The sequence below is a fragment of the Balearica regulorum genome, chromosome 4 (genome assembly GCF_011004875.1).
Source record: "Balearica regulorum gibbericeps isolate bBalReg1 chromosome 4, bBalReg1.pri, whole genome shotgun sequence".
Classification (NCBI taxonomy): Eukaryota; Metazoa; Chordata; class Aves; order Gruiformes; family Gruidae; genus Balearica; species Balearica regulorum.
This window is the reverse complement of record NC_046187.1, coordinates 46588409-46616335: the sequence shown is the minus strand read 5'-3', so window position 1 is coordinate 46616335 and position 27927 is coordinate 46588409. Positions and strand designations below refer to the sequence as shown.

Sequence of the window (27927 nt, the reverse complement as noted above, 5' to 3'; positions counted from 1 at the left end):
AAATACTTAACTACCTCTTGGACTGAAATTTACACAAAAACATAAAAAAACCCAACAAGGAAAACAACTTGCTAATAGTATTTCACAGCGCTCAAAATGTAAAAGCGCATATGCCAAGATGACGGAACAAAAGCTTGTTAACACAGTCCAGACAGAACATCAGATCTGAGTGTTAAGGCTTGCCCATGTGAAGCGGTAACATAATTACATACTGTGACTAATACTTCAAAATACTTATTTCAAAAAGAGCCTGTGTAGGTTTTGGTCTTGTGAAAAATGGCATCTTCCCCTTTACACTGAATCTACAAAATCTCTGGAAGAGCAGGAAAATGGCAGTAAAACTGTTCCAGGTTAAGCTTATGGTAATGTAAGGGAATGACACTTACATGTTTTGGAAGTAGAAACCATTTTGCTTAGCCACCTAATGTTCAAGTCTTGGTTTTGCTTGTAGTTATTTTGTCTGCACAGATCTCTTATGCAAGTTTATTTCGTAACTTCGCTCATTTAGAGAACTGTGTCCTAGGATCAAATTGCATAAAGTAAATCTTTACTGTGAGATTATGAAACGGGGTTTAGCCTGGTTCTAGCTGGAGTTCTGGTGAAGGTTTGGCTCACTAGGACTTGAGTATCTCCAAATAAGTGTGGCTGTCTTGTGCAGGTGTCAGTAACTGGTGCGAAATATCTCATTTCACTGAACTTGTTTTCACGGCAGCCTTAACTGTTATGTTAGCAGGGCCACCTTCTGGTAAAGATACAAAATGCCAGCATGTGTCCTAAAAGATGATTAACTGTATCATAGTTAACTAGCCTCAGCAAGACTGTCAGGTTGAAATGGGGCTAAAAACATTAATGCAGAGAAGTGACTTATAGCTCACTGGCAAAAGAGTTAGGTTAAACTTGGAAAAAGATTGGCCCAACTGCAAGTTGGTGTACTAAAACCAGCTTCTTCCCTTGAATTGAATGCTAGTTTTTGGCAGAAGAAGATGCTTTCCACTAGATCTACTAGCTACAGAAAAACAAAAGCAGGGGGTGAATGCTATCTTTAAGTTAGAAGTTTACATTCTTTAGTGAGTTCCAGTAGTACTTTGTAGCTCTTAACAACATTTGATGTTTGGATTAATGTGGTAGGAGGTGCTCCAAGAGCCTCTTGTCTAAATCTCAGTGAAATTAGGCGACCTTAAATATTTCAAATAATGTTTCAGTGAGCAGGAACAATTTTTGTCACTTTAAGTGGTGGGGGCTTTTACTGTCTCCTGAAAGGCAACTATGAACTGTTTAGGAGCTTAGATTAGAATAAAATTACTATTTCTAGCTTTAAGTACTTGTTTTCTGTATTTCTGGCTTGAGCTTGTTGCTCAGCTGTGCTTATAGGTTACATGACCAGTTTGTGTATCTCCCAGATACTGTAAGCTTGGTTTCTGATGTCTAATATCTGTATGTATGCTGTGGTTATTTAGAGCTGAGTAGCTGTGAATAAATGCCTCTTCAATAGAAAAAGATGGAGTTTTGCTCTAGGAGGTCAAAACTGTGTGGAAATCTTAGCTGTATATTTAGTAAATACCACATCTTACTCAAAATGGGCTGTAGGGAAGTAGTGAGCTTCTGGTGGTACTCAAAATGCAGATGCTGTTGTCTTGAGCAGACAACTGCATCTTCATAGTGGCAAACTTCTGCATAATAGCACTGTTTCAAAAGGGTAGACTTACAGGAATGGGAATGTTAACTGTGTTTCTGGACATTCCTTTTTTTCTTCAATCTCCTTGGGTAATCTTAAGAGGTACATCATACTAAAGGAAGTCTAGGGCTAGTAAAGGAATGCACAGTGCTATTGTGTACTTGGAATGTAAAGGCAATGGTGAAGTTGATGTGTCTGCCCTCAAAGGGTGCTTCCAAAGCTATACTTATGCAAATTAAAATGGGCCTTCTGTTAAGTCTTTAAGCTAGTATTGTTTCTAGTCTTAAACAGGCATGTCAGTAAGTCTTGATTTGAAACTTTAAAGCTCATAGATATTGAACATTAGCTTTCAAATCTTCCTCTTAGTCATTATATCCTTGATCATAAAAGGATCTTCTTGGTATCCATTCCCTTCTGCCTCAAGAACTAGACATCATTAATTGTCAGGCCTGAATAACTGTAAGGAGGCAGAGGGAAGGAAAAGAGTTTCTGGAGGAGAGAATCTTGTGTTCTCCACTCTTCAGTATAAAAGGAGTACAAAATACCAGTGACTCTGCATGGGGAAACCCAGTTTTCCTTCTCACAAGCAGTGATGGTGATGTGAGGTACTTACTGAGATGAATCTTGCTTCATCTGTTCAACAGTTGTCAGTGGCATATGTCATTGATTGCCTCCTGTGGCTTGTCATAACACTGCTTAGCCTTGAGCTTCTCTAGCAAGTGGTTTCTATTGTACTAGCTGGAAAAAAACCCTAAATTTTAGATTAGTTATCACTTTTGTATTTGTAGAATGTGGTAGTTATTCCATATATCTTTAAAATGTCCTTTAAAGTCTTTGTTACTCTTTTTATAAGTTAAAATGCCTAAACAGGCTAAATGAAATATTATGGTGTTTAGTAGATTTAAAGCAAAAAAAGTGAATGTGCTCATGTTTAAACTATTTCTCTCCCCTTTCTCTCCTTTCTGTAGGAGCTGGGAAGAACACACAGGCAAAAACCTATGGTAAGTTCAAGTGACAATCCGAAGCTAGATAGCATTCTGTAGATCAAACGAGCAAATCTCCCTATCTCCCATAGCTCAAAAGTAACACTAGTATTTTAGTGTTTTGTCCAGGAAAATATTTTTCGTTGCATCTTAATCATACTAATACTTTCTTAATTCTCATAGCCTCCAAAGCCAGAAGATCTAGCAGTCATCTGTTTCACCAGTGGAACGACAGGTACACCTAATTACATTATGCAGAATTTATTATCCTGTATGTGCAAAATTAATTCAGAAGCCCTCCTACTTTTTTTTTTCAAGACTCTCCCCTGCTGCTGCATCTTTTTGGCAAGTAGTAGCTGGGGAAGTTTTATGGTAAGGCTCCCTTTGATTTTTTTTTTTTTTTCCCCTCGCATTGATCAGTAAAAAGTTACAGTATTGGTGGGTGGAGGTGTTACACTTTTGGGCTTGGAAATAAGTACTGAACCTGTATTTCCATGATAGGGGCTCTGCATCAGACTTTCAATTCTTCCATAGACTTTTTCTGTACTGTATTAGCAAAATCTGTTCCTTAGCTCTAAGCAACCTTGCTGCAGAAAGACTGTCTAGGTATCACACACTTGACATTTGTGAGTTAATATCCAATGCTGGCAGGGAGTAATAGGGAAAAGTACAATGTCAAGCTACACTTTTGAAGGAGATTTGAGAACAGAAATAAGTCTGGGTTTGATAGCTGCGTCTTCACAGAAGTGTTGAATTTCAAATGAAAGAAGCGTATCCAAGAAACATGACAATTTCTTAAGGATTTGCTCTCCTTATGAAACTTGAGGACTTCAACACAAACTTACTATGTAACTGTTACCAGCTATTGAAAGTAAGTTCTCTGACTTTGTTTAATATACAGAGAAAGATATCGATATTGAAGAAGGGACTGATTGATTGAAATGCTATTAGATTAGCTTTACCACTGCTTAGTAATTTAAAGGATTGAAAAATTTCACTGTTATCCTGATGTGCTTCTTCCTTAGGAAACCCCAAAGGAGCTATGATCACTCATCAAAACATAGTCAGCAATGCTTCAGCTTTTGTGAAATCTACAGAGGTAAACTGCAAAGGTTAACACTGGGGATTTGCATGAAAGGAAGAATTTCAAGAGTAAAACCAACATTGAAGTCTCATTAACTTTGGTTTTAACTTTTAGTAAGATCCAAGTGAAAATACAACTTGATAGCACTCTGCCTATGCTAGATCAGAAGTCAATATTTACTGATTTCTTCTGTCAGGGTTAAGAATCTGACAAATTTGACCTGATCCAAGCAAAATGTTAAAGATCCTAATGTGACTATACCTTACATTCTGCCCTGGGCTTATAGTATTTGTCCTTAGTGCAAGCTCTATATCAGAGGATTGGTGTAGAGGCTAACCTTTTGCACTAAGGATAGGAGAAGCTATAATGTATTTTAACCCACCAAAATAATTAAAACCCTTGCATAAATGAGCAAGAAGCATGACTCTGTATTTTTACTTGATACAGTGTTAACTTTTCGTTCACATTAGACTACTAAAGTTCATCTGTAGGCTAGCTAGGATGATGGTCCTAAGATCTAACACATACAGATGTATTTAAAAATACAACTGTACTTATTTTGCCAAGTACTCTGCATGCAGGACTGTTTTTAGATTACACAGCTGGTCTCAATTGAATCATGTAAGGTACTCTTGATATCAATCTCATGGTAAATTGCATAAGCAAACTTTCTGATCTAAAATGAAAGTGAGTAATTTTTTTAAACCCCTAAGGCACACTACTTTACTTCTTTTGTTCCCCCTCCCTCCCAATATATAATGGCACTTTCTGTGGTTTCTCTCTCAATTTTCTGTTCATAACCATATGAATGGTAAGCTGCAATAATCTGGTCACTGTACTCTAAAAGATTACCATTTCTGCAATATATGTTTGCACATGCTAGAAGTCATTGCTGTAATATTTTTAATGAGAGAAGGACAATGCAGCTTCATTACAAACAAAACTGAAGTGAGGGCTGTGTTCTAGAGTTTAGATGCCAGATTTCATTGTGGTGTTTATTGTCTATTTTGCTTAACTTTAATTTTACTAACACTTTCACTTTCAGAAAACATTTATGCCTTCCTCTGATGACGTTCTGATATCATTCCTGCCCTTAGCTCATATGTTTGAGAGAGTCGTTGAGGTAAGCATCTGTTTGTACTGAACTATTGAGAAACCTGCATTTCTTACAGAGAGCATGTCTCTTGAATCCCTGTTACACATGCTATTCCTTTTTGACTCTTGCACATGTGTATGAAAGCTTGACGTAAGGTTCAGAAAAACAATATCCCATAAACAATATCTAGTGAGTACTAGACAACTGGTTTTCATGCTGAAACATAAACATTAGCCTTGGAGCTAGGGTTAATAAGAAACTGGTTTACTAAACCATGAGACAATCCTTTAGCACATGTACACTGCCTAGTTCCCTCTAATAAGTCAGTGCACTGTTAAAAATCCATGCCACTCTTAGTCTGCAAACTTAAAAAAAAAAATTTTATAATGTGGCATCCTGCTTGCTTACACAAAATTAATTTTAAGTTGGAAAAACTTACCATTGCTTCTAAGAAACTTAATAAAAAGGGAGGGATTTTGTTTCAGTGGAGTTCTCCTCCTGCAGGAAATGAAGACAGCTTTTAACACCATTTGATGACAAACTTTGAAGTTCCCTTGGATAGCTTATTTTACCATATAATAAAACCTGGGGCTTCACTTTTGAGGATGAGGGGGGCTCAGGTTGTCTTAATACTGGCAGTCTTAAGGACCTCTGAGCCCATAGTTAGGTGGTATGCATTATTGAAAGGATGCAATTTCCTCAAGCTTCTTATATACAGTAGGGGCACAGGTATTTACCGTACTTACTGAAGTTGAATTAACACCTCTACCTTGGGTAAGATTGCAACTACGTATGTTGAAGGTAGTCATGTCACAATTTATGTAGGGAAATAACAGCTTCCACGCAAGTGTGAAAAGGTATGTGGAGCCAGAAATTGTTCTATAATTTCAGTTAGGAATCCTGAACTTTCTACCAAAAAAGTGTCTGTATACACATACATAAAATATATGTATGCATATGTGTCTGTATGTTACAAAGATTGAGAATAGAGCTTAACTGAGTTGTACAGGTGCCCTTAGGCTTCCAGCGCTCTTTTTCTCCTGGTAACCTGGATACCAGTTATGCTTCAGTGTCTGCTTTACTGATGACTGTCTTGCATCTGAAGATACAGGCTCTGTAGGTAAAAGCTCTGTTATTGATCATGCAGTAGAAACAGGATGGGAACTTGTGTTAAAGGACAAAATGAGAAGAAAGTGTTTGGATCTCAGTATTCCTCTGTTGTTTGAGGTCTCTACAAAGTAGGTGTTTACCTGTATATTTATATAAGGAGATTAAGCAAGGGCCCCTTTTGTAGAAAGGAGAAAAGATTTGTTACTGTTTGGGGTAGGTATGAACACAGGCTCTGTGATAAGCAGTCTTTAGAGTCTGCCCCTGCTGTAAAGTTCATGTTCGCTGGTTTTTGGCTTTGGAAGGAAGCTAGAGGGTCAGTGATCTTGACAGGACAAACATGTTGCCACCTAGCAAAGGCAGTTGCTGTTCACTCCATCTGGACTGATGGATTTGCAGCTTTTTAGCAGATGGTGGCCAAGTACATGTGAAAAATGACACTTTGGCATGTCTCATGTGCAGAAAAGATGAATGGATGGCAGGGAATGAAGGAAGAGGTGTTACAGGGGAAGAAATAAAACCAAGTAGGTATAGAGAAACACAAGAAGAGTAGGGATATTATTAAAAAGAATAAATAAAACCCAAACAAAATAGGAAGAAAAGGGGTGTCTGTAGGTATGGAGGGTAGAGCTTCTAGATTCTAACACAGAGAACATAGAACATGACAGGATTAAGTCTGCTTTCCTTGGTGTAGGTCTGAAGTGATACAAAAGTAATCAGTGGCTCTGCTAGAATCTTCCAAAGAGTATCTTGATCACCTAACGGTAGATCTGCTTGCATCAGTCTTGTGAAACAGGAAGGAAAACCAGAGTGCAAGAGAATGAAAAGCAAGTAGTGCAAGGCAGAAATCCCTGCTGGACCAGTATGTAGCATGTGCTGACTTTTTCAGTATAGAGCAGGGAACAAAGTTCAAGTATTTTTAAATAACCCTGATAAATATTTAAATAGGAAAGTTCTGCTTTTCAGTCTCATACTACCTCTGAGTTGCTGGCATTGCCTTATTTGGCCAACTGCCCCTTTTTGGATAGGGGCTTTTGTGCCATATCTGATTCTATCAAAGTCATTGGCCTGTGTATACCAGCCATGTCTTGCAACTTGGTCTTTCCAGTCTCATCCTATAGTGCAAGAGTGCTGCAGAACTTGTCCAGAAGCTGAGAGGATTTAAGGTGGATACTGCACTGTCCATTCTGCTTAGGATTGTCATACACATATAGCTAGAATACATTATATATGCTATGTTTTCAGAATTTTTAAACTTTTTCTAACAGTGTGTGGTTCTGTGCCATGGAGCTCGGATAGGATTCTTTCAAGGGGATATCAGACTGCTTATGGATGATCTAAAAACACTGCAGCCAACTGTATTTCCTGTAGTACCAAGACTACTGAACAGAATGTTTGACAAGGTAAGTCTACTGGCATGAGTCTAGACCTGTGCAGAGTTTTAAGAGACTTCATGAAGTCTGTGCTGACGTGGTAGGAGAAACTACTGTGCTCTGGGATGTTAAATCAGCATGCTAGCAAACTGGTGTATTTCTTCTAAAACAGAGCTGAAAGTTCAGTGAGTAGTACTGGTAGTATTAAAACACATTTCAACACTAGTATTTGCTGCCTGAAAAACTGACTAGAAGACTTGGTTCTCTCTAGCTTGATTAATGACTTACTGTTTTGCTCTGAGCAAGTCATTTAAGTCCAGTCTACAACACAAGCTTGAGGCTTAGCATCTGCATGCCACGCTTTTAGCATCTGACTCATGGAGTGGAATTTGCAAACCAAGGTCAGGTGTTTGCCTATGTTTGCATGGACACATACAAGTTTCCTATGCAGTAGCCAGTGTGTTCTAACAGGGAGAACTATAAACCAGCCAGCCCAGAGTGCTGGGGAGAGGGTGTGTCAGCAGCGCTGGTCTCTCCTGTGCCTGCTGCTTCTCAGGGTCATCTGAGATGAGAATTCAGAAGTAGATTCTGTCTTGAACTTAAGATTTTTAAATCATACTCTTGCACATGGATGACTGACTCTTAGGGTACAGCCAGAGGAGTTGAAGGATAGAACAAGAAATCCTGTGACTGCTAAAGAAATGCTGTCTTAGCTAGGACACTGCTCTAATCAGAGACTAGAGGAACAGCTAGTAATACAAGGTTCTGTCTGGCCACAGGAACAAATAGTGCAACTCTGCTATGTTTGGGGGGAAGGAAATTCTAAGCCCTGCCTGTAGTGCTTAAAACTTAGCCTCTCATTCTGTTTATGCATTCTGTACTGGAATTTGAGAAACAGAGCCAAAGCTTGGGACTCTCTTCTTTCTTCATTCATGATGTCATCTTGTTTGTTGACTCTGGTGCCCTGAGGCTTTTACGCTTCTGTGGCACTGTTTCAACCTCACCCAGCCTTGTGGTAACCTAGTGTGTGAAGTGGGAAATTGGTGGCGGCCCTAATGCTGAAGAGCTGCTGTGTCTGTCTCTAAGTGACTATATTAATCTGTGCTCTGCTGTTGAATCTGCTCTGACTTGCTGAGAAAAACCAGAAGGAGCCCTTGAAAAGTGATCTAAAAAGAAAGTTTATATATGCAAGACAGATCTCTCTAGTATTTCTGAAGGGATGTGCATCTCCTCAGAAAACCTGTGTTACTTTACATATTGTGATGGTGTGCTCTTTAGAATATGCTGAGGGTTCTATTTAATTTGACTTTTGATCAAACTGGAATAGAAAAGTAAAACATCCACTTTCATTCATACATTTTAATGAATTTAATTGAAAAAGCATCACACAGCTGTATGGGAAACAAGAATTAGTTAAGTGGTAGACATCTCTTGAACTGAGGTAAAGAGGCCAAAATCAAAATCCACAAGTATTTCTTACCAGAATTAAGATGCTTACTAATAAATGTTTAATTTATTTGGTTTTCACTGTTAAGAGTCTCTCTGCATGCTTCTGTAAGAAAGGGAATGGTAGTCTGTGAGGCTTCTAACCACACATCTTTCTTCCAGATTTTTGGACAGGCAGATACTTCATTAAAGAGGTGGATGCTGGATTTTGCTTCTAAGAGGAAAGAAGCAGAACTCAGAAGTGGTATAGTTAGAAATAACAGTTTCTGGGATAAAGTCATCTTCCGCAAAATACAGGTATGCTTGAAAGCCTCTGAGTCTAAGTCTTTGTATGGTGGATATTGGACCTTTTTGTTATGTTGTTTGCTTGTGATTATTTTTAGAACAGAGCTCCACGTGTGGTTTCTGTGTTACAGAACAGCAGTTTGACATGTTTTCAATATTGGAAGTGTAAAGCATCACTATATATCCTATCTACTTATTAGTTTATAGGCATTGGTTTGTCATTGCTGAACTTTATATGAATGGTTATAATCTGGTATGGCTTTCATCACTGATTAAAGACTACCTGGCTACTCAGAATAAAACCCCAAACTGTCTTACTTCCAACTTCGTTTTTAAATTCCCTTTGTCATAGTAATATCAGCTAACTGTATTAGGGAGGCTTCTCTCACTTACTGCTGAAAGCAAACACTGTCCTTCTGAAGGAGGAATGCTAAATGTGACTTCGTGTGACCTGCAGCCCCTACTGTCTCCTCACTGTTGGTCACTAGTAAACTATGCCTGCTATTATATCTGGCACTGACTTGCTCTGGCCCTGACCTTGGTTGTACAACATGCCCCTCTGGCTGCTTTTTATAGCATTCAGGATGTATGAGAAGCTGATAGAAGGCAGTTAAAAACAGTCATTGCTCTAAGGCCATGACTTAAGCTCTTTTAGACTTTTGGCCGAGGTGTGCATTGTAGTGACACCACAGCATAGTCTTTAGGAGATACTGTATGTTTGAGATACTGTTTCTTCTAGCCATTAATGAGATTAAAGTTCAGTCTCCTATTGCAAGCTGTCTTTCTTGCAGTGTTTTTAATCTCTAACATTTGTGGGTGGCACTGTAGGTGAACAGTGGCTGAGGGTGGGATGGAAAAAGACTCTGGAAACTTCTCTAAAATGCTTTTGGTGTGCACAGTATCTTGTGTCTGTTGTAGGCAAGTTTGGGAGGAAAAGTAAGGCTCATGGTCACAGGAGCAGCACCTGTATCTGCAAGTGTACTGACCTTCCTGAGAACAGCTCTTGGCTGTCAGGTGAGTTTCCTGGCCTTAATCCTAAACCATAAAGATTTTAGTACCCCATTCTAGCTTTGATGTTAGGGCATTTCCTGTGGTCTGATTATATGGTTAACTCCTTCTGGCATTCTTTCTGGAGACTACACGAGTGCATACTCCTTTCCAGAGTGTTTCTCTCAGTCCCCTGAGATTTTTGTATTCATTCCAAAGTCTTTATTATAACTCAAAGTAACCAGCTGAACTGTCTTAAGGGAAAGGTTTTTGGAGGGTGCTGTAAGCAATAGTTAATGTTCTTGGATTAAGTTTCTGAGGCTTCCCTTGCTTACAGAACTAATCATAGCTAGTGTAGAGAATCTAATCAAGGTGATGATATTGTAGTGTTGTTGCTTTGAAGATGAGACTGGGGAGAATCAGATTGCACATATTGCATTTATCTTCAGAGCCTCTTCAAAGTATACGCTTTTTGAGGTAAAATCTGAATAACAATGGCACAGGATAGAACAAATGTGTTGAAATAAATTTCAAGGATAGAAAACACTCCAAAAAGTCACAGAAGGCTCACATATTAAAGTTCTTCATTGCTACACCAGCACACTACTGCATTCTGCATAGAAAAGGGAAACCTGTCTTGTATATAATAATTACAGAGCTGTGATGGGGTTCTATTTCGGGCTATCTTAGACAAACTTCTCCTTAAATGATGTGAATGAAGTCATTGCTAGTGCCGCTGTTCTTATTTTCTTCCTCCTGCTCCCTCTGCTTTCTGTTTTGATCTATACAGGTGTCACATAGCATGTGAAACTGAGTGAAACTTTGAGTAAATATTGGAACTGAAGTTGGTATATTAGCACTTAATTGTGTATTGTAGTAAAACTAATGTAGTCATAATCTTTTTAGAAGATGCTGGGGATTTTGTTAAACTCTAACAACTAGAGAAAGAAGCAAAATATTAATTTAATTTTAATGAAGAAACTGCATGTTGAAAAGTAAGAATTTTAAATAATCTTTTGGTTTCATGTCCTAGTTTTATGAAGGTTATGGACAGACTGAGTGCACAGCTGGATGCTCACTGTCACTGCCTGGTGACTGGACAGCAGGTATGGTGTCTGTTAAACTGTCTGCCTGTCTGTTAAATTTCAGGATGCTATAGAGCTCCCTGATCACATGATTTAGTCTTCAGTACACCTGTCATGAAGCATAAGATCTCATTTTTCTTCCAAGTGAAGTAAAAAAAGTTCTGAAGGGACCACTTGAAGCTTCTACCCCTAAATAGCTAGGAATGTTCAGTAATACAAACTTTAATATGCTTTGTCCTTGTAAGTTGAAGTGGATTTAGGAGAGGGGAGGTCATAGTATCAACCCTGTAATTTTTACAGAATAGGAATCTGCTGTGTATAAACACAGTGCTGGAAACTTAAATGGCATTTTTTGGTGTTGGAACAAACAGTCTGCATTTCTGTCAGCTGTTACACCTCCAGCTCCCTAACTGAAATAATGCTGATAATTGAGACTATAGTGAGACTTTTTGCTACTTCAACATGTCTATAGACTGAGGATCCTGATTATAAGAAAAAGTAAGCCTGAGTACCTGATTGTTTGTTACATTCTAGGAATATCTGAGAATGCCTCAGCAAATTTAAGCTATTACTGTACTAGTATTGGTGTAGTGTATTACCAGAAATAAGTTTTCCATCTCTCTTTCTTTAGTGTGTAACCAGCTTATTGTTTCAAGAAAAAAAAAAAAAAGCTGTTCAGGCTATTGAAGTATTACTTTACTTAATAGGTCATGTTGGAGCACCCATGCCATGCAGTATCATCAAGCTTGTTGATGTACAAGAAATGAATTACTTGGCTGCCAAAGGAGAGGGTGAGGTAAGTAATTTCAAAAGGTCAATATGAGCCTCTTATGAAATCCTGGAAAATGTTTTTTTTGTTCCTGAAATAACTGTCTGGGTTTAGTAAAAGTGCTAAACATGGCCTGCTATCTAAAAATCAAAGATACCTGCCTTGCTTGTATGCAATGCCAGCTAAAGATTCACAGAATCAAACCAGAAAATAGTGTATTGGAGGGGAGAAGCAGCAGCTTACTGTGGGATAACAAATTGCTACATATTTATGGTTGTACAACCAATATGCCATCTTCCAGCTGTGGGATAGCTGAGAAGCTAGCTATCTCATACTGCATTTATCCTTCAGTAAAAAATGCTAGCAGAGGGCTTCCTGCCCCCTGCTAAGTGCTGAAGAACAGCTGATGCATGTAGCTTCTTACCCAGCTTGTGATGTGTGAGATGAGGTAATTTGAAGTGGCTGGAACACCATTAAGAGAAATGGAGATAAAATGCTGTGAAAGCTGCTAGTGATTTGTGACAACTGCCTGCACATTCTTCTGAACTTTTTTCTGCAGCCTGCACAAATTGAACATCCTTGTTCTACAAATTGCATTTTGAGGACTCAGCTTTGTATGTAATGCTTATGTTGTTGTCTACAATATTTTTTCCAAGTAAATGTATACAGCTTGAACTTTGTGTGTATACTTTGAACAGATGTCCATGTAGTAACTTATTTTCCCCAAGCCCTGAAAGAAAATTAATTGTAGTGGCTTTCATATGCTTTTGAGAGGCCTTGGGGGCAACTGAAGGATGAGAAATGGGTAAAGTAGCTTAAGCAAGTAACTAATTTGACTGCAAACAATATATTAATCTTTGTTTTGGTTATAATTTGTATGAGACTAGGGACAAACTATTGGGCTTTAATTCCCAGAAATACCCAAGGAGTTAGTTGGGCTTGGTGGTAGGGAAACTGCAAGTGGAGAGCAACGTCAAGATTCTTGACCCCATGTCCCATGTTTAGTCTTCATCAGCAATTTTTGCTTCACTTTAAATATGCTTTTAAAGCTTGGTCTGCTAGAGGAACTGAGTATAAGTTGTCGTAATGAGAAACAGTTAAGTAGTTTTAAAAATGTTTTGCTTGTACTTACTCAGAAAGTCTGCTGTATTAGGAATTACTTTAGACTTGAATAAACATGGTAGCCCCTTAATATATCAGGTGCCATCTTAATCCTTCAGTTCTAACTTCCTGAGATCAACTATTCTGAATTTAACAAATAAGTGTTATAACTTGTTTCACAGAACTGAAGCCCATAGCTAAAGAATTGGCTCTCATTATCCTTTGCCTAGAATAGATCTTCCTCCTCATTGTCTGTGTGCTCTTTAGCTGAATTAAACACTCCTAGTCCTCATTTCTGAGAGTAAGCTTTCAATAGTCTCTGTTCTGTCAGCCTTGCTTTAGCTTTTGCCAGTTATCCGTGTTCAAGAAAGTTATATTTGTGAATAAAATTACATATGCTCATATGCAGATGCAGTCTTAGCACCAGTTAGCAGGATACAGATAGCTGGTTTGCCATCTCTACTGAGAAAAACTGTCACCTACTGCCATCCTGTGAATGTAGGAGCCATGACAAATGAAATACTTGATCAGTCAGCCTTTGACTTGACTGGGACATACAGAGTTCTCCTCTACACATTCTTCCAGATAATTTTTTTTTAAGAACCAAGTCATTTCTGCTACAAAACAAAGCTTATCTGGGTTTGGTCATGAGTTTGGTACTGTCTCTACAAGGGCATCAGAACGCTCACTAATACTACCATCTCTTTCCTATTGACAACATCTCCTGTTCATTGCAGTGTAGTTCACCAGCATACCTGTATTATATGCTGATGTAAGCACTAAAAATACTTGAAATGCATGTTTCAAAAATTGGTCTTTGTACTATATTAGTAATTTCTTCTGGTTTGAGAATTGATATTAGTGCCTAAAGATTCTTTAGCCAGTTCCTTGCCCATTTTATAACTGTACCAATCCCCTAGGCTATTAGTTGGCCTAATATTTTATCAGCCCCTATTGATAGAAATTATCTATTTGCCCTTAACTTAAAACTGAATTTTCTATCCCTTTCTTCTGCATTAGTTCTAGAGTCCTGATTCTGTTGCCCAGATCAGACCCTTCTTACTGTCTGCTATCATCCAGGCATGCCAAGCAGGTGTGATGGTTCGAATGTTTTATTGCTTTTGAGGACTCTTTCAGGGTTTTTGGACTCCTGAGTCCCCAACAGTTGTGTGTGGTCGGCATCTTTAAGTTTTGCTTCAATCGGGTTTATCTTGCCTTACCTCTCTGTCCTTAGAAATAAGGAGGTATTTTATTGTCCTGATGATCCTTAAATAACAAAAGTCCTGTCCTGTGTCCCCCTTCTCCCCACCAAAGAAAACTTACAGAACCTTGGGTGTTATATTGAGAAGAAAATACTTGAATCTGGGATCATCTCTAGATACTTCAGGCTCTAGTCCATGTTCCTGACTAGTTAGTTTACTTTTATGTTCTCTTACTGAGAGGTACTCTAACTGTTTTAATTTAGCTTGCAATGTCTGACCAGATTCTCTGGCAACCTCTTCACTACAAGCTTTTTATCTTGTGGTTCCTTTTTCTCATACCTTGTAAGCATGGTTGGTTTTGATCCTAATAATGCACATGCATTGAGTTATATCTAGTGAAGTTGTTCTTGGTTTTCTACTTGGTACACAAATCCAGACAACCTTCAATTAAAGAAATTGCAGGATTCCTTTATAGAGAAATCTTGAGTGCTCTAAGCCCTGAGGTATTAACTGGTTTACCTGTGGACAGCAAACATGTGACTTGCTTGATACATAGCTTTTTCATCACTAGTTTTAGCACAGTGCCCCTTTCACCTTACCAAGGCTGAAACAAACACATTGCCAGGCTGAGGTAATATTTCTGGATCTAGCAGGATTTATTCAGATAAAAATAAATTTCCTCTGAAATTCAAGATTATTCAAATAACAGGTAGGAATACTGCTGCTAGACTGGAAGAGAACAGATGCTTCCAATTGCTGCTTATGCTCTATACAAATGGAAAATGTTAGCTCTCCAACAAACCATGAGTAGATATTTCTGTACTAATGCATAAACTTCATCTTGTCTTTTTAGTTGGGGGTTATTGAGAATGATTGGAGAAAGCATTCATTTCAAATAATATTTAACTTCCTTCATAGTAGTGTACATTAACAAATGGCTGTTTTCAGGTGTGTGTGAAAGGGCCAAATGTATTTCGTGGCTATTTGAAAGATCCAGAAAAAACAGCAGAAGCTCTGGATAAAGATGGCTGGCTTCATACAGGAGACATTGGGAAATGGCTGCCAGTAAGTTCACTTATAGAGCTGCAATGTACTTCTGTAGTTATTGGCAGTAATTTAACAAATAATATAGAAAATATTTGGCATTGAACACAATTAATTAGGTGAAAGAAAAGTAATTCTAAGGGGAAGATAATTACTGTTGTAGATAAATCTGTGTGCCTGGGGCACTTAGTGCCAATCCTGAGGCTTTCCCTAGTAGTAGTGTAGCATGTTTAAGCTGTGTAGATTGTTTTTTCACTTGAAGTGCCTCTTCTGAGTGGAAGTTATTTCTGTCAACAGAATGGTACATTGAAGATCATTGACCGGAAAAAACACATATTTAAACTAGCCCAGGGAGAATACATAGCACCAGAGAAGATAGAAAATGTATATCTGAGATGTGAAGCACTTGCTCAGGTGTTTGTCCACGGAGAAAGCTTGCAGGTAAGCATTCTTCAGAAATTTTAAAAATTAATGCAAGAGGAGACTGCAGAAAAGTCTTCCTTTCCTCCCTCCCCCCACCTCAAACTTTAGGACTGAAATCTTAAAATTTCTTAACATTACACATTTTGGTTCTGAATGTACTTTCAACTCTAGCAGTTGAATAACATGTTTCTGGATTTAGTTTCAGACCAGGTAGTGGAGCTGGATTAATTTAAATGAGTATTAATGATTGTATATAAGTTAGATAACAGTATGTAGGGAAAATTATTTAGAAAACCCAAGATGTCCAGATTTTTGCAAGTGTAAATTGAAATGTGGGTCTTAACAACAGTAACTCTCAAGTGCAAGCTTCTGAACTGCACTCCTGTGTTCAAGTAGCAGACAGCTGCTGACATTACAGCAGGATCAGGTTTTGAACAGCATTTTTAACACTGACTAAGAAATGTGTAGGAACTAAAGTGTTGACTTTAAAAGAAAAGAAAAAACTTGACAAAAATTCCTTCTTAGGCCTTCTTAGTAGCTATTGTGGTACCTGATCCTGAGACTTTGTGCAGCTGGGCCAAGAAAAAGGGACTTGAAGGCTCATATGAAGAGCTATGTAAAAACAAGGTGAGTTGTATCTAACTAAACAGCTAGTTGATCTGTGTCAACTTTTTCAAGCTATACAATGTCATCTTGTATCTGCAGGACCTCAAAAAACACATTCTGGAAGACATGGTGAGGATTGGGAAAGATGCTGGTTTGAAGTCATTTGAACAGGTAAGATGCTTGTGAGAACTGAGCACCTAATTCTTTAAACTTCTCAACACCAATATAATCTGACTTTCCAGAAACTGCTTGTAACTTGCATCTGGAAAATGTTTAAAGTGATGGGCTTTTTATTAAAAAATTGCCCAGACATCATAGCCTTGTCTAATTCAAGGAAGAGCTAATATTAGCTTGGCTAATAACTGTTTACTTTCCAGGTCAAAGACATTGTCGTGCACACTGAAATGTTTTCTATTGAAAATGGCCTGCTGACACCAACACTGAAGGCGAAGAGACCAGAACTGCGAAAATATTTTCAGTCACAGATAGATGAACTCTATGCTAATGCCAAAATGTAACTGCGAATGGAATGAAGAAAGTGGCACACATCTGATGTCTACTGTTGGCCTTCATATCTGTAATTTGACTACAGCAAACATAGGGAAGGAAACTGTGCAATCATTAACTTGTACAAAAATGGGTACTTGCCATAGGAACATTGAAGAAATGGAACACTGCCTTACTGTCAAGTTGTGTTACATACTGTTTTTATGGTCACCTACAATTTCCAAAAAGAGCCTTAACTATAAATGGTAACTATATGTAAGTTATTTAAGACTTCCTTGGCCAAAAATGGGACTCTCCTTCACCAAGGAGCTACGGTTTTCTTATTGCCAGCATGTTTGCTGTTTGCAGTTGTCAGTTCCACAAAGGATTTGGCAGGTTTGAAAATGCCTCTAAGTATCTTGCATCCTCAGAAAGATTACTTAATCTCTTAAAAAAAAAAAAAACCCAACCCTTACAATTGTATAGCTGGTATCACATCTTGCATTAGTCCTGATATTAACTGGGGCAGGGCATCTGAGTGGTTTTTGTCTCCCTCCTACATCTGCAGCCAGTTCTGAGGTGTACTTTTATAAGGTAGAAGTCAGAACTCCACACAAAGGAGACCAATGAATACAAGTTTCTCAGAGTAAGTCTGCATTTGGTGGTTCTGCACTAGAAGTTGATGCAGTTAATTCATCAAGTGTAGCCTTTGCTACGCTAACACAAATCCAGAGTAATGCCAGCCCTGTAAATGAACAGATCCTAACTACAGTGAGAAAACTAGAGACCTAAAACCAAAACAATTCAGGAGGCTGGGCTATGCTAACAGTCAGGTAAACGCTGCACCTGTACTAGCCACTTGTTGACCTGAACATGTATTTAAAATGCATTTTTAAAAAATGTGCCAGATCTGTAGGCAGAAGAGCTTCTGATATAACCTCTAGCTTTTCTGTGCTTTATGTATGAGCCACTGAGTATTCTTCACTGAATAGCAGAATAGGTCAGGTAGAATGTTTTTGCCTGATGCTTTGCAGCAATTGGAAGTATTTATATACACCAACAGAACTGTGTTGGCACAGGATGGGTATTTGTTCAGGGATAAAACCTAATTCCCAGATAAATGACAAAATAACTAGTTACCTTTTGTTTGATAAATCAGCAGAAATAAGCCTTATTACAGCATAAGTCTTTTGCTATCCTTAACAGAGTTGGTTTTGCATTAGCATTCATTGCTGTTTTTTGAAAACATGGATATATGTAAAATACAAGCACAACAAGGTTTGCACTAAGATTTGTGTGTGATTGTAATGCACTACTCTGTAGCATAATTTCATACATGTGTGCAATTAAGGTACACAAATCCAAGTCAACTGGTTAGAGCAGTAGTTTGTTACATTGGAATTCAAATGTTTGCTTAGTGTTGGCTATTTCTATGTTTTATAAAACCAAAACAATTTTCAAAACCAATGAAGGAAACCAAAATAAATATTTCTGCATTTCAACTCAGTGAAGTGTTTGTTTATCAAGGAAAGATGCTGCTGATTAACAAGCCAAGGTGTAATTTGGTAACTTGACAAGCTGTGACACTCCACTGCTACAAACATACTAAATAGAGGATAAGTGCTGGTTGTGACAGTTTACTGGCCATTATCTATAAGAAAGGGATGCTATTGTATGTAATTTGCTCCATCAGTATTCTTAGACAAAAATCTTTATTTTTTGTTACCAGTATGTTTCTCAGTTAGGTAATGTCCTTGTAACTCCTGATTTCACTCAAGCTGTTTTTCTTGAACTGACACGGCTTTTGGGTGGTGCTGGTTGTCCTTCCTGTGCTGCCATCATCTCCCCTTCCCCCCCTTCTACCATGCATCTGGCTTTCATCAGGGTTCTGGTATGAGAGAGTTCAAGGGCAGACTTACCAGACAGTGGTAGATGAAGCATCACCACCAAGGCGCTGTTTTGATGTTACTGGGATATAAGCACATTTCTGTTTCTAGTAATGTAGACTTTATCCTCAAGTGATTTTTGTATGCTCCTGAAGGGACTCCAGACCAAATTTTTGCCACTTAATGCCATACACACATGAATATGCTGCTTGAGAAGGCAGGGTGAAGTGCTACCCCACCTCTAAGGGAGATGGTTGAGAGCTGGATTTAAGGTTTACATTCTTAACACATCCCATCAAAGGCAGCTTTTTCTGGATGAGCCATTTTTCACTACAGAAACAAAGTTGTGCTGTCTGTAGTCTGTACTACTGCTGGTTACCTTCAGCTTGTGGACTGCTACATACGGCTGGGTGCTGTAAGCCAGCAAACTAGTGGAGACAGCACTCCACCTGTTAATCCCAAAGTGATCTTTCACTGTGTTTTAGCTTATTTGGTTGGGGAAAGAAAAAGGGGGGGGGGGGGGTAGAGGGGCAGTAGCTGATGACTGGAACACCTTTATCTGTGGGTGAAGAGATGTGACATGAAAAGGGACTTTTGGCAATTAATTGTGGAGTAACTAAATGCCAGAGGTCTAGAATTACAAGTTTTCAATGTGAAGCCTACTTTTTTTTTTTTGGCACACTATTATAGCAACTATTTTTTTATGTTTAACTGCTGCAAGTTTTTGTCAGGTTGTTGTTATAGAAATTACCCTGTTCACTTGTTTTTCTAGACAAGCAATGTCTTGGCCTGTTTATATAATGCCACCCATATATAGCTTTGACTTAGGGCATGTCTGGGGGAGAGAAGGTGGGCTTTTTTTTGTAGTGTAGTCTGCAGGGAAAAAAGTGGTCAGTAGAGCCATGGTCAGGTGAATTCTACTGGAACACTGAATCCAGACTTTTCTCCTCATTCGTCTCTTTAAAATGGGTGGCGGGGGAGGCAACAGCTGCTGGTGCACAAGTACCTTGGTACTCCATTTTAAAATAACCGCTGCGCACTGAAGGTGAGGAAACCCCTCCCCGAAGTGCTCTCTCCTTCCCCTGGCAGTTGGTGCCGTCTCCCTGCTCGGCCCCTGGCCCCAGCTGCTCCCCCGCGGCGAAGTCCCGCTACGGCTTTCCCCCGCCCCGGCTGGGGGTGGCTGCCGGCAGCGCGCCTGCGCTCGGGGGCGGGAGGCCGGGACGGGAGCGGCTCTGTCACGGCGGGCGCCTCCGCCACAGTCCCGGTTCCCCTTCCGGCGCTACGCCGGCTCGTCGCGCCTCCCCTTCCTGCCAGCTGCGCGGTCGGTTTGAATCGCGGCAGGAAGGCGGCGCCGGTGCTGGCGGGTGGGTGTCTCCTGAGGGAGCTGGGCCGGGCTGGGGGGCGTCGGTGCCGCCGGGCACCCCGCACCAGGCGGCGGCGGCGGTTGGGCGGTGCGAGGCGGGGCAGGGGGACCGGTGGGGCCGCCGCCCGCCTTTTCTCCTCCCGAGGCGGCGGGCCTCGCCGCGGCTGGGCCCTGCCTGTCGCGAAGCGGGGTGCCCAGCCCAGCCCGCCTTTGGGCTCCTGGCGAAGGCCCGAGGTCTCCTTCATGACAGAAGCAGCAGCTGCGAAGCAAAAGTAAAGGTGTGAATAGTGCTATGCGTTGTCTTGCTTTATCTTTTTTAATACGTGTGTTACTAACTTAAACGTGTTGTGTCAGGCTGGTCTAATAAAGTGAGCTTTACTACTTTTAAAGTGAGTTGTGCAAAATACGTTGAATTAACAGAGATTTCCTGTTCTCTTCCAGGTATTGAGACAGAGAAAGCAGATTTGTATCGGGGACAATTTTTTGGTAACTTCATCCTTAGTTGTATATTTGGCAGTATATACTGACTAGTGAAATGTCCTCAAAGAAGAAAACAAAGAGGAATCATTCAGGAAATAAATTAAAGGTACGTTTTGCTCATTTGAGCAGAATTAAAACAGTAAGTGTGTTGTTGTTTCATGGTGCTTTTGTGGCCTCGGCTCTGGTATTGGCTGCACAGGTGTTAATGTGGGGCTTCATTGGGAGCTGTGCTGTGCAGTGCCTGCTGGTGCAGGTTTGGGGGGTGTGTGGGTTTTTTCTTTTTCTATTTTTTTCTTTTTTTAATAGGAGTAAGTACATCATCAAGCAAAATGGGCTACTGGCTTTCAAACAGGCAAAAGTTTGAAAACAGTCTTGTAAAACTAAAGAGAATAGCTTAAAGAGGAAGTAGTTGATGTGCCTATATTTGGTACAGTAGCAAAATTTGTGAGGTGCTATGATGTGCTAGTAAAATTAAAAGCTCAGGAAGTTGGTGTTTTCTTCTTGTAAGTCCTTTTCCATGCATGCACATAGGAGTGAGGAAAGTTACTCCCACACTTACGGTGTGAATAACACATTGATAAATATTTCATAAACTACTGCCATTCTCCCCTGCCCTTCTGCTTTACAGAAGTGTCTGTATAATACTTATAAATTCCACCTTTTATAAGAAGTTATGCATAGATTTTAATTTCTTTTAAAGGGAGAATCATTAAATTAGACAAGGATGGAAATTTATGTAATATAGAGATGAAAGAAGAAATATTGTAATGCCTGAAAAGAAAAAGGTTACAGATCATAGAAACTAGATATTAGACAATTATAAGATTTCAAAGCTTATACCCTTAGTTTTATAAAATAAGACAAAGTTGATGCTACAGTATAGTATTAAATAGTAGAATACATAAGTTTTATACCATCACTTCACTTAGGAGAAAAAAAAATAAACAGCCTGGGGGGGAAAAAACATGCTTCAAATACTTTGTATTCATAGTTCAGTAGTCAGTATGGTCCAGGTTAAATGTATATTTCTGGTCAAATGTACTTGAAGTTCATTGGCATATTTAACCTGTTTTACACTCAAAAAGCTGGATGAACTAGCTATTACTTTCATACTCATCCAGGAACACAAAGGCAGCTCCCATCCTCGTTGGAAATTGTTTTCACTAGAGGAACCAGATGTCTCAAGGATATCGAAGGTAGCAGAAACAAATCAACTCGAGGAGCTTGATGATTCATTTGGTTAGTATTAACTTCAGTGTCATTTAATGTGTAGTTTTCATGAACAAACCAAATATTTCAAAGTTTACCTAGGAAAAGGTATTGTTTCTTTGCCAGAGAAAACTATGGGCAGGAGACGCAGGGGTATTTTTGAGAGTGTATTAGGTTTGTGTGACAAGGTTTTGGTAGTGGGGAGGCTACAAAGGTGGCTTCTGCAAGAAGCTGCTAGAAGTTTCCCCAATGTCCGACAGAGCCAATGCCAGCTGGCTCCAATATGGACCTGCCACTAGCCAAGGCCAAGCCCATCAGCGACAGTGGTAGTGCCTCTGGGAGAACATAGTTAAGAAAGGGGGAAAAAAAAAAAATTGCACAAGAGAAAACTGCAGCCAGAGAGAGGAGTGAGAATATGTGAGAGGAACAGCCCTGCAGACACCCACATCAGTGAGGAAGGAGGGGCAGAAGGTGCTCCGGGTGCCAGAGCAGAGATTCCCCTGCAGCCCCTGGAGAAGACCATGGTGAGGCAGACTGTACCCCTGCAGCCCATGGAGGATGGTGGGGAGCAGCTATCCACCTGCAGCCCGTGGAGGACCCCATGCCAGAGCAGGTGGAGACACCTGAAGGAGGCTGTGTGACCCCGTGGGAAGCCCACACTGGAGCAAGCTCCTGGCTGGACCTGTGGACCCGTGGAGAGAGGAGCCCACGCTGGAGCAGGTTTGCTGGCAGGACTTGTGACCCCGTGGGGGACCCACGCTGGAGCAGCTGGTGAGGAACTGCAGCCTGTGGGAAGGACTCGTGTTAAAGAAGTTGGTGGAGGACGGTCTCCTGTGAGAGGGACCCCACACTGGAGCAGGGGCAGAGTGTGAGGAGTCCTCCCCCTGAGGAGGAAGGAGCGGCAGAGACATGTAATGAACTGACCCCAAGCTCCATTCCCTGTTCCCGGAGGTAGAGAAATCAGGAGTGAAGTTAAGCCTGGAAAGAAGGAAGGGATGGGGGGAGGTGTTCTAAGATTTGGGTTTATTTCTTACTACTTTAGTCTGTTTTGTTTGGTAATAAATCAGATTAATTTTTTTCTAAGTTGAATCTGTTTTGCCTGTGACAGTAACTGGTGAGTGATCCCTCCCTGTCCTTATCTTGACCCGTAAGCCTTCCATTATACTTTCTCTCCCCTGTCCAGCTGAGGAGGGGGTGACAGCTGCTTTGGTGGACACCTGGCCTCCAGACAGGGTCAACCCACCGCAAACAGCAGTGTTATATTCTGTCGTGTAGGAAGTAATGTGAATAATTCTGTAATATGCACAAGTAAAAGTTGATGGAAAAATACTGGCTGTTGAAGTTTTGTAGTCTGAATGGTAGAATTCATGCAATACAACATTGCAATTGTGTCAGAATTTGCATTTTTAAAAGGAAAGTTAAATATCTTAAATTACACCATTACACAAATTATGAGGTGAAATTTTTGCTATTGTAAGAGTATGCACGGCAGCAAACTTAAACGTTCACAGGGATGTTCTACTTAAAAAAATAACATCATAAAAACATACTATTTTTGGTGAAGCTATCGGAGTTGTGCAGTGAGTCCTCAGTATACTGGAAGAGAATCAATTTAGATGGAATAGGTGGCCCCATGTGAAGTCCTCTGTTATTAGAGAGAGAGATATATAGCTCTTATACGTCGATGTCAGTAAGAAAAATCTTTGCAAAACTGTGTAATTAGAAGTTGTAGAGGAAATGCAAAGAACTGTTTCTCAGCTGTAATATTTATTACTCTGTGAAAATCATGGAAATATACATGCAACTACTAGAAACAACATTGAAAGTGACCTATAAAGGACAATATAGGAGAAGGATTGTCATAAGGGAAAGGCTTGAAAATTAAAAGCTTTTCCATTCCTCATCTCTGTGGTATGTGTTAAAAACTAGAAAAAGGATGCCCACTAACACTAATGTAAGCTAACACTAAATTTCTGTTGTAATGTGCTTGAAAAAAGAAATACATGTTATAGAAAGCAGACTAAAACCTTAAGGTTCTCAGAGTTTTAATCTGTTTTGATAGCTACCTTCAAGAATTCTACATTTACAAACTTTCTGTAGCAGCTGTAACTGTCGTCTTATCGCATCCAATAAAACAGCTAAAAATCCATATTTAAAAAAAGGTAACATTTAGAAAGTAGTTGTTTAAATGTATAGAAGATTGATGCATGCGATAGCAAAAAGAGACTTTACATAAACTGTACAAAATGTTTTGCTTGCTATATGCCATACGTACGTGCTGAGCTGTCGTGCACCTTTGGTTTCAGTTTGTAAAGAAATAGCAGGTGGATGAGTATAGAAACTATGAAGCTTTTCACTGTGTATATTTTTCCTAAGCCTCAAGTAAAACTTTTAACAAGACTTCCTTTGTATTAATGAGCAAACCACAAAAATTCTAAAGTTAATGGCAGGCAGTGCTAGCATGTCCATGCTCTTTGCCTGAACAGATCAGAACAATTTTCATGTGGCTTATTTTCTGTTCCTTATAGATCACCCTTTGCACAGTACTGCTGTGGATGCTTATGGGGAGGAACATTCACCAAACGAGTCACTTGGTCATGTTTCAGCTCCAAAAAGGAAAAATACGGAAAGAAGGTCTGGTGAAAAAAAAAAATAAAATGCCAGCATTTAATTTAATCTTTAGATTTTTAGATTACGTGGGGAAAATGTTCTGTTTGTCGGGCTTCCCTAGTTGCTTATTGAACAGATGCTTTAACTTAAAATTTCCCAGCTGAGAAACCAAAAGAGTAAGAAAGGTTGAGGAATGTAGAAAAGAAATGGGAGAATAAATTAAGAGTTTGCCTTTTGTAAGCAGTGCATTGATTTAAGTACTCACTGTATTTATTTTTTTTCTATATGAAAGGATTTAAAAATACCTCTGTGAGGTATTAATTAGTTCTCTAAATGCTGGTGTCTTTAAAGTTAAAAGGTGGAAAAATTGAAAAATAGGTAGAAGGCAGTTAAATTATAGGTAACAAAGAAAATTATTTTTCAAGTCTCTTAACAGAAATTTTAAAATACTCATTTGTTAAATTTGGTTTAAATCTGAAATAGTTCTTATTTGAATTAAATAGCAAGACAATAATAGTGCTTATATGAGAGTATGAATTTTGGGGGTTTTTATTTCCAACCCCACCCCTTACCAAGAAAGTCTTCTCCATTCCTGCTAAAATATCCTCAAGAATCATTTTGTCTCTGTTTTGAAGTTTGTCCTCAATGCAACATGACTGTCCCGGTGGTCAGTTAGTAATGGATTTCTAAACTGTTGCGAGGGTTGCTGTTGAGGAATAAAGATTCTGTTCCCTGTATGTGCCATTTGCAGCTTTTTATGTAGTTGATTTAGGAGGCACAGACTGAATGACATAGCAATACAGAATGTTCCCCAAAACCTCAGATTTTGTTGTTTATATCATTGAAGATCATTATTTATCAGTGTGTAGCAGGTTTACACATGGCTATTTTTCTTTTCCTAGTAAAAAAGCACACTGCTTAAAAACATCTGATGGGGATGTTCAGAAATTCAACACAGCTGATTCAGAAGATGAGCCCCTTCAGGAGGATGCGGTACAGAAAAAGTTGCATGAGAGTGTCAGTCAATTTAATTTTAACTTAACTTCATGCCATGCCTGCATTAGAGAGGAGGGGAGAGCAAGACCTTTCATTTGTTTTTTAGTACTTCCTTAGTACTTAATTGTATCCCAAATAATTAATCTTCAAAGTATTCCTGTCAGATGGCCAAGTGAAATGCTTAAAGCTACAGTCATCATGTCAATGGGGAATATAATAGCCAGGTATTCCTGGGTCCTGTACCCCATTCTCTTGCTCTTTTGGGAATATGTTCTTTCCTTCTTTGAAATAACTTTTTTATATCTGGAATATATGTTCTAAAAAAATGACATACTAAATGGAATATAAATCCCTTGTACTTGTTCAATATTGAAGTAAGAACATATTTAAGAGAGAATTGAATTTTTCATTGATAAAATTAATTTTGAATATATATTAGACAAAAACCAGTTGGTTTTGAATGAGTGTTTTTCCACACTTAAACCACAATTAGTGTAAAATGCTTTTGGCCCACTTAGCTGCCAGGCATGCAAAGGAAGAGTTAACTATCTGCAGACTTGAGAAAGTAGGCCTATGATAAAAGAAGCTATGCAGTAGTTCGCATAGAAGTTTTTTGCGTGTTGAAATTTAGTGGAATTGTTGAAAAAAGTGTCGTCAAATTCAGTACAGCCTTTCATCAGTAAACTGCATGTATGTTGTAGAATTACTGTTGGTGTCATAAAGTCTTCAAAGCAGAGAAAGAATTAGGACAAAATGTGAGTGAAAAGTAAGGTAAGGAGGTGCTGTTGATCAGAGAACTGTTAATTTTGGCAATAACTGCTGAACTGAGGGGCCACATGCTCCTTAAAATGTCCCTCCTGCTGGACGGCCAGTGGCTGACATGTCAGTCAGGCAACTGCTGTCCCTCAGCAGTGTGATCGCTGTGCTGTGATTCTGGCAAAATAGGCCTAAGTATATGGTACTGACATTTTGGTCGTGAAAAACTGTAATACTTCTGTGTGTTCTGCCTAATTGCCATCTTTCAGAATTTTAAATGAGTGAGCCTAGGGTTTGGGATTTTTTTTTAAGTTGATCTGCTTTTTATATCACAGAAGGCGCTGAATACTACTCAATTCCAGGCGAAAAAGAAGCGGCCTTCAGAGACCACCACATTGGATCCTTCTGGTAAAGTAGACTTTTCAAAACTCCCATATAGCCTTTCCTCACTCAAGATGAATGCTTTTCCGTAACTCAATGGTTTAGTTTCTGGTATGTAGCAACATACTGCTTCTAGAAGTGGGAGGTTTTAGTTTCAGTTTTGGTCTAGACAGCCATTAGCAACAGTTAAATGGAGGGTCTGGTGTGCCATGATCCCCATGATTTGCAACCCTGGACTTGCCTGTTGCTTCCCTGAAGGGGTAAGGTGTAGGTGTGCATTATCCCTTGCACGCGGCCTGGTTCCCTTTGGAGGGAAGCTTGGGTCCATGGATTTGGAGCCGTAAGACACTTCAGTACATCCCATAGCCTGGAAGCCTGGAGCACCAGCTGTGGGGCAGAGCTTGGAGTGCCCCTGACTTACAGTGGAGGCACAGCTGGTAGGATAAAGACCTTTGAGATAAGGAGCTTCAGGACAGTGGCATATTTCGGTAGAGAGAAACTTTTTCTCAGGTGTCATCTTGCTTCCTTTGAACAGTACCTCATCATATTCAAGTCCTAGATTTACTTTTGAGAGTGTGTGAAGAAGCATGGTTTAACTTTTTGTGAAATTAATAATACTATTGCAAAGCTTAAAGAAACATATTTGTGTATAACTTTTTTTGGAAGCATGTATGGTATTAATACAAAATTTATACAAATATAACAACTCATGATTCTTTGAGTAATGCAGGTTGCCCAAACTCAGGCTAATAGTTTTTACAGCACAAACAGCTATATCTGCAGTACACTGTGTGGTTTATCAGTTAGTTTACTAACGTGCTCCTGGACTTGCTTGAAATGATGAAGAATAAGAAATAAGTTGTATATGATTGATCATCCAAATTCTAAAGTGTTCCCAGATAAATCTATCATAGTTGCTTAGCCCAAGACAGATGAAATAATTCATATATCCCTCTCTTCAAGTTTCATATTAAAGTATTTGTAACATCTAGATGATTATGTTAATGGCGGGCACAATAACTTTTCTATTATTTTAGAACATGGACCAGAATTGTGCAATGCTTATCTTTATTCTTTTGTTTCAGTGAATAGCCCATGTTCTGTACACATTTGGTGTCCCAAAGAGCTGAAGAGATCTCCTACAGATATTACAGAACTGGATGTTGTTCTGGCCGAATTTGAGAAGATGGCAGCAAATTACAGGTAAATATTCTAATGGGCTGTCCTTTAGGGAATGCAGTATTGCATGGTTACATTCTGATGTTATTTTAATGATTATTAGGTTTCTGTGACACAAATATTTTTTCATATGCGATCTTGAGGTGGTCTCCAGGGATTTGATATTTTTCCAAACATAAGAACACCACATCTCAGCTGATGTTTTTCAATGTAGAAATTAAGCTATTGCTTAAAGAAAGCAATCAGAAAGATCTGCAGTTGCCTGTGTCACTAGCTGCTTAACACTGAGTTTTACTCGTTACTCAAAGGAATGTT

At 39.3% G+C, this 27927-nt stretch overlaps 2 protein-coding genes across 7 annotated transcripts in view; both read left to right on the top strand.

The window, feature by feature from the left end:
* ACSL1 (acyl-CoA synthetase long chain family member 1) overlaps nucleotides 1–18254 on the top strand; it is a 40924-nt gene extending 22670 nt beyond the window's left edge. For both annotated transcript variants that reach the window (XM_075751976.1, XM_075751975.1), the window contains exons 8-21: nucleotides 2644–2676; nucleotides 2842–2893; nucleotides 3684–3757; nucleotides 4788–4865; nucleotides 7214–7348; nucleotides 8927–9061; nucleotides 9968–10063; nucleotides 11070–11142; nucleotides 11829–11917; nucleotides 15142–15258; nucleotides 15535–15678; nucleotides 16186–16287; nucleotides 16366–16437; nucleotides 16644–18254. In XM_075751976.1, coding sequence (XP_075608091.1) covers nucleotides 2644–2676; nucleotides 2842–2893; nucleotides 3684–3757; nucleotides 4788–4865; nucleotides 7214–7348; nucleotides 8927–9061; nucleotides 9968–10063; nucleotides 11070–11142; nucleotides 11829–11917; nucleotides 15142–15258; nucleotides 15535–15678; nucleotides 16186–16287; nucleotides 16366–16437; nucleotides 16644–16784 — 1341 coding nt within the window. In that variant the 3' untranslated portion in view covers nucleotides 16785–18254. The remainder of the gene's footprint in view (nucleotides 1–2643; nucleotides 2677–2841; nucleotides 2894–3683; nucleotides 3758–4787; nucleotides 4866–7213; nucleotides 7349–8926; nucleotides 9062–9967; nucleotides 10064–11069; nucleotides 11143–11828; nucleotides 11918–15141; nucleotides 15259–15534; nucleotides 15679–16185; nucleotides 16288–16365; nucleotides 16438–16643) is intronic.
* A 1603-nt stretch (nucleotides 18255–19857) lies between these two features.
* The window catches only part of CENPU (centromere protein U), a 12962-nt gene continuing 4892 nt past the window's right edge, over nucleotides 19858–27927 (top strand). Inside the window, exons 1-7 of one of the 5 annotated variants that reach the window (XM_075751966.1) lie at nucleotides 19858–20002; nucleotides 20443–20587; nucleotides 21603–21720; nucleotides 24219–24324; nucleotides 25203–25317; nucleotides 26388–26460; nucleotides 27519–27636. In XM_075751966.1, coding sequence (XP_075608081.1) covers nucleotides 20537–20587; nucleotides 21603–21720; nucleotides 24219–24324; nucleotides 25203–25317; nucleotides 26388–26460; nucleotides 27519–27636 — 581 coding nt within the window. In that variant the 5' untranslated portion in view covers nucleotides 19858–20002; nucleotides 20443–20536. Of the gene's footprint in view, nucleotides 20003–20024; nucleotides 20280–20442; nucleotides 20588–21602; nucleotides 21721–24218; nucleotides 24325–25202; nucleotides 25318–26387; nucleotides 26461–27518; nucleotides 27637–27927 lie in introns of those variants that run through there. The other 4 variants (XM_075751970.1, XM_075751969.1, XM_075751968.1 and 1 more) reach the window with 4 other exon arrangements.